Source organism: Zosterops lateralis (genome assembly GCF_965231275.1).
Source record: "Zosterops lateralis genome assembly, chromosome: 23".
Lineage (NCBI taxonomy): Eukaryota > Metazoa > Chordata > Aves > Passeriformes > Zosteropidae > Zosterops > Zosterops lateralis.
In genome coordinates this window covers 3,628,974-3,640,862 of record NC_139783.1, presented here as the reverse complement: position 1 = coordinate 3,640,862, position 11,889 = coordinate 3,628,974, and the positions used below count along the sequence as shown (strand labels likewise).

Below are 11,889 nucleotides of genomic sequence, written 5' to 3'. Positions count from 1 at the left end.
GCACTGTTGCCCCTCAGTGTGAAATCCTCTTCACTGATCAACAGAACCATTATCAGGGAGCTCAGTAAAAGGCAGCACAATAATCTAGTACAGGAGCCCCGCAGAGCTCCTTGAAAAATCCCTTAAATTCACAATAGATATTTCATGCAGACTGGCTTCAGGAGCCCCAAACTCTGTATTAAACACACAAAATCTGCAAAAAAACACCCAGATATGGTAGCAAACCTAAGGAGATTCTTGGAATTTCTGGGGGAAAACCTGGGGAAAATGGCTGGGAATGACTAGTAAAAAAAAATCTGTGGAAAATCTGGCTGTAAAATGGCCAAAATCTGCCCCAAAATTGCATGGGAAGTGGCCCCAAGAGCCCCAAAATCTGCACCTAAACATCCAAAATCTGCACTAAAATACCCAAAATCTGCACTTTAACACCCAAAAATGTCCCCAAGCTCTGGGAGATTCCTGGGATTGCTGGGGAAAAGCTAGAAAAAGGGTTGGGATACACAGAGAAAGAAATCCGAGGAAAATTGGAGCTACAATGGCCAAAATCTGCTCTAATCCATGTCACAGAGCCACAGAGCAGCTGTGATGTCACAAAGGGGCTCTGTGACAGCAGAGAGTGGGTTGTGTGAGGTCACAGATTGGGCTATGACATCACAGAGTTTGTTGTGTGAGGTCATTGAGCAGCTACAGCATCACAGGGGAGTGTGTGACATTGCAGAGCAGGATGTGACATTTTGCTGTGGCTATATGACATCATAGGGCTGTGAAGTCATAGATTGGGCTGTGACATTCCAGGGTGGCTGCATGACATCACTGAGTGAGTAGTGTGACATCATTGAATGGGTTGTGACATCACAGAGCTAGCTGTGACTTCATAGAAGGTGAGTCTGTGACATCAGAAAATGGGATGTGATATCACAAAGTAGTAACACGAGAAAAAGAAACAGGAAAGGTCCCAATGAAAAAATATACAAATAGGAAAAAATGTCTGAGACTGTGAAGAGTTGTATTCTGAAGCCTCTGGAGCAGGAAAGAGGGAGTTTATTGCTTCTGAAAAGATCCAGGCATCATTTTCCTCAGGGCATCCTTGAGCTCCTGGTTCCTCAGGCTGTAGATGAGGGGGTTCAGGGCTGGAGGCATCACTGAGTACAGAACTGACAGGGCCAGATTGAGGGATGGGGAGGAGATGGAGAGGGGCTTCAGACGGGCAAATAGGGCAGTGCTCACAAACAGGGAGACCACGGTCAGGTGAGGGAGGCAGGTGGAAAAGGCTTTGTGCCGTCCCTGCTCAGAGGGGATCCTCAGCACAGCCCTGAAGATCTGCACATAGTAGAAAACAATGAACAGAAAACAGCCAAAAAATGGACAGGCACTAACAGCAATGAGCCCAAGTTCCCTGAGGTCGGAGTGTGAGCAGGAGAGCTTGAGGATCTGGGGGATTTCACAGAAGAACTGGCCCAGGGCATTGCCATGGCACAGGGGCAGGGAAAATGTATTGGCTGTGTGCAGCAGTGAATAGAGAAAGGCACTGGCCCAGGCAGCTGCTGCCATGTGGGCACAAGCTCTGCTGCCCAGGAGGGTCCCGTAGTGCAGGGGTTTGCAGATGGACACGTAGCGATCGTAGCACATGATGGTCAAGAGGGAAAATTCTGCTGTGATGAAAAACATAAAGAAAAAGAGCTGAGCAGCACATGCTGTGTAGGAGATGTTCCTGGTGTCCCAGAGGGAATTGTGCATGGCTTTGGGGACAGTGGTGCAGATGCAGCCCAGGTCACTGAGGGCCAGGTGGAGCAGGAAGAAGAACATGGGGCTGTGCAGGTGGTGGCCGCAGGCTGCGGCGCTGATGACGAGGCCGTTGGCCAGGAGGGCAGCCAGGGAGATGGCCAGGAAGAGGCAAAAGTGCAGGAGCTGCAGCTGCCTCGTGTCTGCCAATGCCAGCAGGAGGAAGTGGCTGATGGAGCTGCTGTTGGACATTTGCTGTGTGTGGCCCTGGGGACTTGTTCATGGGTAAAGGACAGTGACAAGTTAGGACAGGCTGCTTTAAGCCAAACCTGTGCCATTCCCTGTAGACTGTCCTGCTGGTGTTGGTGTTTTTGGTGCTGACCTTGACTGCTGACAAAACAGCAACACATTCACTTCAGAGCTGGACTGGGTTGAGGCACAAGATAGCAGATGGGGCTGAGGCAGCCACACACAAGATGGCGGATGGGGCTGAGGCAGACACACACACACAAGATGGTGGATGGGGCTGAGGCAGACACACACAAGATGGCGGATGGGGCTGAGGCAGACACACACACGATGGCGGATGGGGCTGATGCGGGGCCTCCCAGCATGGTCTGCGGCCCCTGCCAGCCCAGCTCCAGCCCCGGAGCCGCGCGGGGCAGCAAGAGTCCTTCCCTTCAGCCCTTTGTTGAACAGGACATTAACAGACACCCGGGAAATGGGCACGATGTGGCACATTTGTTCTGTGCACACAAACATAGACCAGCCAGTTTGGAATGTCAGCTGGCAGTATTTTGATGTCAAGGCAATTCAAATTGGTGAAAATAGGAAAAAATCTCTGGAGACTGAACATTTTAAAATAAAGGCTTTTATTGTTTCTTCAAAAGAGGGCCAAAAGCATTTCCTGTGCAGATGGACTTTGTTTAGCATCAAGAAGCATCACAAGTGGTTTGGTCCAGGCAGGAGTCACAGTGACTGTGAGGGGATGAAAACGGAGATGGATCTGCTTGAGGCGGATGGTGCAGTGGCTGCTCACCCGCAATGTGTATCCCTCAGGGGACCTATTTCTTTAGAACACCATGAAGACTACAGAGAACTGAAATACAAACCAAAACTGCAGCAGGAAGCCCAGTGCACTTTAGGTTGTTCTCCAGGAGACTCTTCAAGCTGAGCACGGCCATTCTGTTCAGCAGACGCACAGGCAGGGGCTCCTTGGAGCGCTGCTCTGGCACCCGTTCTTTGGAGTAGGGGATTGCAGGGAAAAACAAGAGAAGCCCATCCACTACTGAAGAGGAGCAGTCACTGACAGGAACCAGTGGGTTAAGAAATGTGAGGGGAAAAAGGCAGAAATTGTGAGGTGACAAGTGTGAGAAATGGGAGTGGAAAAAGGAGAGAAGTGTGAGGGAAGAAAAGGGTAGGAAACCTGTGTGGGAAAGGGTGAGAGAACTGAGGGGAAAATGGTGAGAAATGTGAGTGAAAATAGGAGAGGAAGGTGAGACGAGGAAAAGGCAGGAAATACAATGGGAAAATTCTAAGAAATATGAGTGGGAAAGGGTGAAAAATATAGGGGGAAATGGAGAGAAATGTGAAGAGAAGAGAGTGAGAAACTTTACTGGCAGAGAGAGAGAAACAGGCAGCAAATGTGAGGGGAACATTGTGAGAATCCTGAGGGGAAAAGAGTGAGAAACCAGAGGGCAGAGAAAGGCAGAAAACAAGAGGGGGGAAAAAAAGGGTGGGAAGTCTGACAGGAAAAGTGTCAGAAAACAGGAGTGAAAAAAGGCCACAAAATGTGAGAGAAAATTATAAGGAACATGAGGGGGAAAGAATGATAAATGTGAGGGGAAAAGTATGAGAAATGTCAGAGGAAAAGTTTAGAATCATGAGGGCAAAAGTGAGAATCCTGAGGAGAAAACTTGGAGAAAAATGACTGAGGAAAGGAGAGAAACATGAGGGGAGAAAAGGGCAGGATATGTCAGGGGAAAATTGTGAGAAACATGAGGAAAAAAAGAGCAGGAAACAGTGGGAAGGTGGGGAAGTGTGAGAGGTCAAGTGTGAGGAAAAGGAGCTGAAAAGGGTGGGGAAAATGAGTAAAACTTGGCAGGCAAACATGAGAGGAAAACTGTGAGACTCAAGAGGGGGAAGGAGTGGAAATGTGAGAGGGAAAAGAGCAGGAAATGCGAAGAGAGAAAAGGAGAGAAGGCAGTATTGGCATAAGAGCTGAAATAATTCCTAAGACATTCCCCCATGCATTTGCCCATTGATTGCACAAGCCCAGGGCTTCTCTGTATGTCCGTCTCCACCTGTGCCTTGATTCCTGTTTGGGAGCAGTAGAAGTGGCAGGATGTGCCCAGCAGCAGGAGCTGCTCCAAGCTGGGAAGGCACCAGGTGGTGCTGATTTCCAGAGGCTTCTGTGTGCCAGGGGAGGCCAAGGCAGGAGTGGGTTGAAAGGTGCTGGTGCTGCTGCTCCTCTGTGCCAGAGAGTCCCGGCTGGGCAGGGCACGGCGCCCACTGCACTGCGGGCTCTTTCTCCTGCCACAGCTGGGCACAGCTGGCAACAAATCCCCATGACTTGTGGGGAAACCAAGGGCTTTGTGGAGGCTGCACTGCTCTGCACACACCCGGGCCAGCTGCAGCACAGAGCTTTGGCTCCCTGGTGCCAGCTCAGTGGGAGAAAGGAGGCATGACTTTATTTCAGTGCTGGGTGCATGGGGAATCACTTTTCTAACACAGGTGCTCACTCAGAAATCTCACCTATTAATTTGTAACCATGGAAAGAAGACCTACTCATTACTTTGCTGAAACTCACAGGGTAACATTCCCTCCAATTAGTTGACATATTTAAATCACTTCTCAGAAGTTCCTGACAGGAGAGTAGGGCTCTCTTGAGGTCTTTGGTGGTCATTTGGGGAACATCCCATTCCTCCAATTCTCCCCCGATGCTCAAGAGCCTCCTACAACCACTTTCTTCCCCTACCAGTAGTTTTCCAGCTTCCTTCTTAGGAGGACTACTCTATTCTCAAGGCTGAGGTAGCCACTTGCACACATCAGTCACTGTGCTGGGGGAATAGAGGGCTCAACACTGTCTGTTAATGCAAAGGCAATTCATGATTTGTTACAGTTCAACATTTTCTCAACACCTTCCTTCTCTGAGAATTGTTCACGAGCATTTCCTCAATTTACCATGAAAGTGTTTTTGCTTTCTGAAGCCACCTTGTGTCTTTCCTCCAGCAATTTAGAAAGAAAACCCAAATTGCCTCCTGAAACTCTTCTGCTCCCTTCCAAAACAGTTCACTGCTCAAGCACAAGGCATAGGCTCATCCCTGATTCCCTCAGTGAGATAGGAGGTAATATTTTGCTGCAGCCAAAAGACCTTGCTGCTTTCTCACTGGGGCAAAACTCTCCTCCAGACACAGAGACTGCACTTAGGGATACAAATCCAAGGGGCAGCAACTCAAATGCTCTCCAGTCAGAGCTCAAGGCCTGCAGATGCACAGGGTGTTTGGGCTGCCCCACTCGTCCTTTAGTTCTGCCTGCAAATGCCACTGCCCTTTCTGCCTCAAACACAAGTGCCACAGCTGGGTAAAACCCAGCCAGTGGGCCACATTCCAAAGGCACTGTGGTCTGGAGAGGATAACTGAAGAAGAGCCTTCACCACTTTCCAACTGTACTAAAGAAGCCCTCAATGTCATTTTCCACCTCTAAGTTCTGAAGGAAATGTTGAGCTTTCTGAGAGGCTCCGAAGGAGGGGAATCTTTGAAAGGAGTTGAGATTTCACAAACTTTATTCGTTTACAATGAATGCTAATATCATAGGCTTCTCTGCTACGCTACAATACTACAGTAGAATCTTAACTAGAATCCTAACTAGAATCCTAATCTAATTTTTTTCTCTGGACTGGTGATGGGCCAACAGTTCTAATGTTGGTGTCTCGTCCTTCTCTCCTCCTTCCACTCCTTCACCATAGTGATCAGTGGCACCAGGCTGGAGGTCGGCTTGGCGAGAGTTACAAATGGATGCTGCACAAAGGAAAAAAAAACAACAATAAGCCAGTACTTTCCAAGATTAGAACCTCAAAGGCAGGGGAATATTTTTTAAATGAAAAGGTGATTGAGACAGAGTAGGTCTAAGGACCAACAGTGGGGCAGCAGTGGCAGAGTTTGCTGCAAGAGCTGCTAAGTGCCCCAGCCCTGGAAAGATTTCAGATCTGAGCATCCTGATCTCTTTCAAGATGCCCCTGCTCACTGCAGGGCACTTGGACCAGATGAGCTTTCCAGGTCCCTGCCAGCCCAGCCCAGTCTAGGACTCCTGGCTGTTTGCATTTGAACAGCACCAAGAGTGGAGGTGAGGAGGAGGGGGCTCATCTGATGCCTTGCACTTGAGTGGAGGAGGAGCCCATCCCTGGGACACCGTTTCCCTGCAGCCCCTTGGCATTTGACCTGCAGCAGCTCCTGGGCAGACCAGCGCCGCGCCTCGTCTGTCTGCAGGCAGCAGCTCAGGAAGTCCCGCAGCAAAGGGGAGAGGAGCTTGGGCTGCTGCAGCTCTGGGGTCCCTTTGGTGGCTATCAGGAGCTGAGCCTGGAGAAAAAGGAAACACCAGTCTCTCAGCTGCTTCTTTCACCTCTGGAACTGCTCTCCCAGATCCCATTGTTCAAGCTGCACTCTGCAGTGGCAGTTTCTGCCATGGCACAGAGGTAGAGAGGACTTTCCTGGACCAACAAAAACCCAAAGCCTGATGCAGCCACAGCTTTTCCAACATGCAGCAGATGTTGCCTTGGCAGCTGATTTCATTGACTGACCTTGTTAGTGGAAACTACATCAGCAAAAGCCCCTTTGCTTCTCTGAGGATTCACCTGACCAGCTTGGCAGGCTATTTGGAAGAGGGACTTTGCTCTACTAACTCACTCTACTCTTTCCAAGGATTATTACATGCAAAGCATCTCGGCAGTGATTGTTGGTCCCTAAAGCACAGCTGCCATTAAACAAAAGCCATCCAGCTTTTTGCTTGGTTCTTGAAAACAATGGTAGTTGAAAGTAAAGAAAGGAAATTCCTCAGTTATTCCTCGTCAGGAAAAAAACATTTGGAATCTCATCTTCATCAGCAGCTCTAGGATGGTTGTTTCCTGTTAGTAGGGCCATCTATGTGGCCAAAAGAACTGGAACGACTTCTAAGCCAAAGCCAAATGTTGTCTGAGAAGGGAGATGATTTGTGTGGGGTAAGGCTTGAGTTCCCCCAGTGATGCAACCAAAACTCCAGCAGATGCTGATGTGCTGCAGGGATATTTTCAGAAAGAGACCGTGGTGGAAGTAGTTCCAGCAGATGGCAATGGGATTTTTTCCAATGGCACACAGAAGGTGGGCTGGGGGAGAAAGACAGCAGGATCAGAGAGTATTTACACCTTACCGAGCGAGGAGTTTCATTAGAATAAGGAGGTTCTCCTTCCACCATTTCAATGGCCACAATCCCAAAGGCCCAGATGTCAATTTTGGGGCCATATGGGTGACCTTTCACCAGCTCAGGTGCTCTCCACCAGTAAGTGCCGACCTCTGAGCTGCGTCTGCTCTGCTCAGGGGTGAGTAGAGCAGACAAGCCAAAATCAGCTGGGGAGAAAGCAAAAGACTGTTTTGATTTGAATCCTGTGCAATTAGAAAAGCAAGCAAAAGAATTGCCCAGTAGAAGTTGGAGAATGTGCTGTTGAATCTCCTGCAACAGTCCCTGCTCTCTTTCCTCAGGACTTTAGCCAAGGAAATATGGCATTGGCTACTTCAAAAATCCCCACATTTTTTACACTGCCTCCAGCAGTGGCTTTTGTTCCCATGAAGCTTTAGACTCGTAGCTCCCTCTCTCTGGAAGGGACACACACAGAGCAATGCCACTCTGGACTGCTTGTTCCCTGCCAGAGCTCTGTGCACCTTGCAACCGTGTGGTCAGCTCACAGCAGGGCTCCCTGCACTGCCACCAGCACCATTTTTGGGGAGCTGGCAGTCACTCCAAAGCAGCCCCACACCCCCCCTATCCCTGGAATGCTGCACCTGACCAAGAATATACTGACCCAGCTTGACAGAGCCATCGGTTCTGAGGAGGATGTTGGGGCTCTTCAAGTCTCGGTGCATCACGTGGTGGGAGTGGAGGTAATCCAGTCCTTGGAGGCACTGAGAGAGGAACCAGAAACAGGAGGGCAAAAATCAGGGATGGGATTTCATCACACAAGAAAGGAAACAGCTCTCCAAGATTCCCTCTCCAGGGGAATGGGGAGGAATGGCAGAACACAGTGCCATTGAGAGGAAGAGCTTGCTGCTCCAACACTGGCAGAGCATCGCCCTTCTAAAGAAAGGCATGTCAGCTTGTCAAAGAGCAACAGCAACTGCTGGTGTAGACTCTGCCCTGCAAACCAGCCAGGATGATGCTGCTGCAGTGGATGTGCTCACAAGTCAAGAGTATTTTGGCTGCACTGCCAACCTTTTCAGCTGAGCACTGAGAGAAATGAGTCTCTCTTTTTTCTTTGCTGTTCCTTTCAAATGCTGCCACCACCACCTTTGCTTTTACAGGCAAGGAATGCAGTGCAGGCCAAAGTTTAGAGAGGTAAGATGGAGAAGAGGAAATACAAGAGCCAGAGGGAGAATGCAACAGCAGGAGAGAAGAGGACAAGCACAGAGTCCAGTGAGTGCAGGGGCACTGGCAGGCAGTTCACGTGGGATGCTCTTGCTTGCCCAGAGCATTCCAGCGACACAGAAACAAAGCCTGGCCCATGGAATGGCTCCTGCTCTGAGCCCCTTTCCCAGACAGTCCTGCCCCAGCCCTGGGAAGCACAGCTGGGATCCCTGACTGACCTCCCGACAGACGATGGCGATTTCGTCTTCTGTCATCTCGAACTCCTTGACAACGTTGTACAGAGTGCCTCCATCCATGAACTCCATCACCAGCCAGAGTTCTTTGCACACAAGGTAGCTGAAAGAAGGGAACAAGGCAATGCAGATGAACATGCATACATTGGTTTCTTTGCTTGATTCTTGTTTCTGGATCCCTTTGTGACAAGGACAGAATGAAAGGAATAGACATTCCCTCCAGGCTGTGCATTGTTTGCAGTCTGTGCAGTCTCAAGGAGAACAGCACATCTGTGAAAAAGGAGATGTTTTAGATGGCCAGCAGGCAAAAAGTGCAGTTTTGTAACAGCCAAGATGAAAAACCTGTCACACGGCATCATTTTGGAAATAAGCACCTAATGTTCCTATTACCCAATAATTACCAGCTTTCTTTTCTGCCCATGTCCAAAGTGGGTTTTTAACCTTGCATGCTTTTAGTATGTAAACAAACCTTCATGGGATGAGACCATGATCACTCACCTGTCTAAATAATTGACGATTTGGGGACTTGTATTCATTTTCAGGACCCTGATTTCAGTAACAATATCTTCTATCATGAGTCCTTGAAAATCAATTTTCTTGATGGCCACCTAGAATGACATTGAAAATCAACAACTTTAGAAGTTGGTGGCACGAGACCACAACACACATGGGATGAGTGATTTAGCAATGACACGAGTGAGCCTTGCCAAAGTGCCTTGGGATTAGACAAATTAGGAGTAATTAGGAACTGACATTCCAACAGCTCATTTCTCTGCTCCTTTGGGGGCCACTTACAGAACACGTGGCCACTGGCATTTTGCCTTGTCCACTTGTTAGCAATCATGTCTCAGCTATCACCCCCAAAGCTCTGAGCACACTCTCTGTTTCTCTGTCTGCACTTCAGAAGAAGTAAAGCGTGCCTTGGTACTCTGTGGATACATCTTGGGCTACAGGCAGGGCTTGGGGCTTTTAGGGAGGCCTTGCAGATCTCTCCCTACGTGCAGTTCCCACGTGCAGCACTGCAGGTGGCTGAGGAACTGCCAGGAACATTCAGATGTATTTGCTGGCAGCCAGAAATGAGAATTCAGCACTCTGAAGCCGTCGGCCCAGAGAGCAGTGAGATGCTCTAAGGCACCACCTTTGTTGGAGCAATTGAGAGCCAGGGAGAGCGTCCTTCTCTGAAAGGAACCTCTGCCCTCCTTGCCTTCCTCCTGGCAGCTGAGCAGGACAAAGACTGTCCCAAATGCACTTGGCAGGCTGGCACCACTCTGTGCTTCTTGTGCCTTTGCAGCACAGCTCTAGGCACAGCTCCAGCCCCAGCTGACACAAGAGAGGAAAGCCCTGGAGAGCAGCAGGATCTGCAGGGGCTCTTGACATTTACCTCTCCTCCTGTGGCAGTGTCGACCGCTCTGCAAACATCTCCAAATCCCCTGGAAACAAAAGAGCAGCAAAGAAAGGAGAAGCCATTTAGATCTTGGAGTGAAAGCCAGCCCAGACAGGAGATGTCTGCTGGAAATGCCTCAAACCTGCAGCATGCAGGAGGGCTCTGCCAGAAGGCAGATGATGCATTTTCCTCTCCAGTGCATGGGCGCTGGGCCTGTTCCTGAAGCATTGGGCTTTAGTGCCTCAGCTCAACAGGCCAGGTGATTCTTTTATCTCGGGTTTCAGTTTCTAAACTGGGCAGTTTTTATCCTGAGCACAGAGTATTTCCTTCAGCAAACACTTGGGAAGAAATATTCCTGAGAACTGTTATCTCACTGCTGTGGTTCGGGGTAGGATGCTGTTTCTGGCAATGAAATACAAGTGTCTTTGACAATGCCTCCTGACCACACTTACAAATTCTGGCTGGTACTGAGACATGGGGCAGACTAACCCAGTGTCTGAATATGTTTGCAGCATGCCTGACTTCACACTTGGTAGATATTCCAGCAGCAAATCACCTGCCCCATGACTGTGGAGAACAAACTGTGGTTGGACTCACCCTCTGCCAACATTTTCCAGTTCAATGTATTTCCTGCGGGGATTTTCCATGTTCACCATTTTCCCTGAAGGAAACAAAATGCAAGATGCTCACTTGAAAGCAGAGATCCCACCATCCAAGAGATACAAAAGGCAGCCCCACTAGGGCTGTACACTCTGGGCTTCTGAGTCCTTTGTGCTCAGCTGGGTAACACCAACAAGCACAACAAGACAGGCAGCTCTGCAGTACAAGCAGGCCAGCACAGAGCCTGATTTTCCACAGGCCTTTGAAGAGATCTCTTGAGAGAAAACAAAGCAGAGGGAGATGCATTCCCAGGAGAGGAGGGCAGCTTCTCCACCTTGCAGCAGTTGGCCAAGAGAATGCCTTTCCCTTTGTAAAGCAAAGCAGCTGATGCTGTAAGCAATGCCAAGGGGGCCTCCAGCAGCAGCAGGAGCCTGAGCCGTGATGAGCAGGCTGAGCTGGAAGACGCCCTTGGCCATGGCCCAGGTGGAGAAGCACAGTGCTCCTCCTCCCCCTGAGAGCAGGGATCAGTCCCTGCCATTGCACTGGCCCTCTCAGCCCCGCACACGTGCCCATCTTCCCGCAGCGGGCAAGGGCAGCAAGGACAGCAGTGCTCCCTCCTCAGGGGCCGGCGGGACACGGACAGCTGCCCAGAGGAGATGCTGCCCCTGGCTGAGCCCAGCCCAGGCCATGCAGGAGCCGGCCCAGAGCAGGGGCTGCTGCCTCGGGGCAGCTCCGCGCTGCAGCGGCCGGGCGGCAGCGGGACTCTCCCAGCTCAGCAAGGCTCCAGCCTCTGCACTCACACCGGCCCTCAGGGCCAGGGCAGCCACCACAACAAAGCTGCCAAAGCCCCAGCACCAGCCCTGACAAGCCATGGCAAGAAGGCACGGCCACACCCAGCCCCTTCCAAGCCGGGGACCCCATTCAGGACACAGCAGGATTGGCTCTGAGATCAGACACACCCAGGTGCACATCAAGGCCCTTTTTGTGCCAACAGGGGATGGGAGACACAGAGTCACCTGGGCTCTGTTCTCAGCCCCCCCAGGTCTTATCTGAGAGCACAGCACTGGCAGCTCTTCTGGGCAAGAAGCAGATTCAGTGACTTGTGCTGCAGAATCACAGAGGACTTGATGTGTGTTCCTCGAGACTGATCTGAGCAGGGCTTGGGTCAATGGGCAGCATTCTAACAGTCATGGGAATGACTGGGAATCAGGGATGGAAAAGTGCCATGGATCTGAGGAATATACAGCAGAGGGGCTGGAGCCTTGCTCCTGAGAAATGCCTACAGTGCACTTTGATCTGATCAAGCCCCAGGGATGTATTACTTGGACACATCTTTCT

General features: G+C 50.3%; 1 protein-coding gene across 1 annotated transcript; it reads right to left on the bottom strand.

Annotated features, from left to right (window-relative positions):
* Positions 1-939: 939 nt before the first annotated feature.
* Positions 940-1,974, bottom strand: LOC310918459 (olfactory receptor 14J1-like; the record flags this gene model as incomplete). Its single annotated transcript, XM_083877320.1, has 1 exon — positions 940-1,974. The coding sequence occupies one exon, from the start codon at positions 1,972-1,974 to the stop codon at positions 1,042-1,044; it is 933 nt and encodes a 310-aa protein (XP_083733446.1). The 3' UTR covers positions 940-1,041.
* Positions 1,975-11,889: the final 9,915 nt, after the last annotated feature.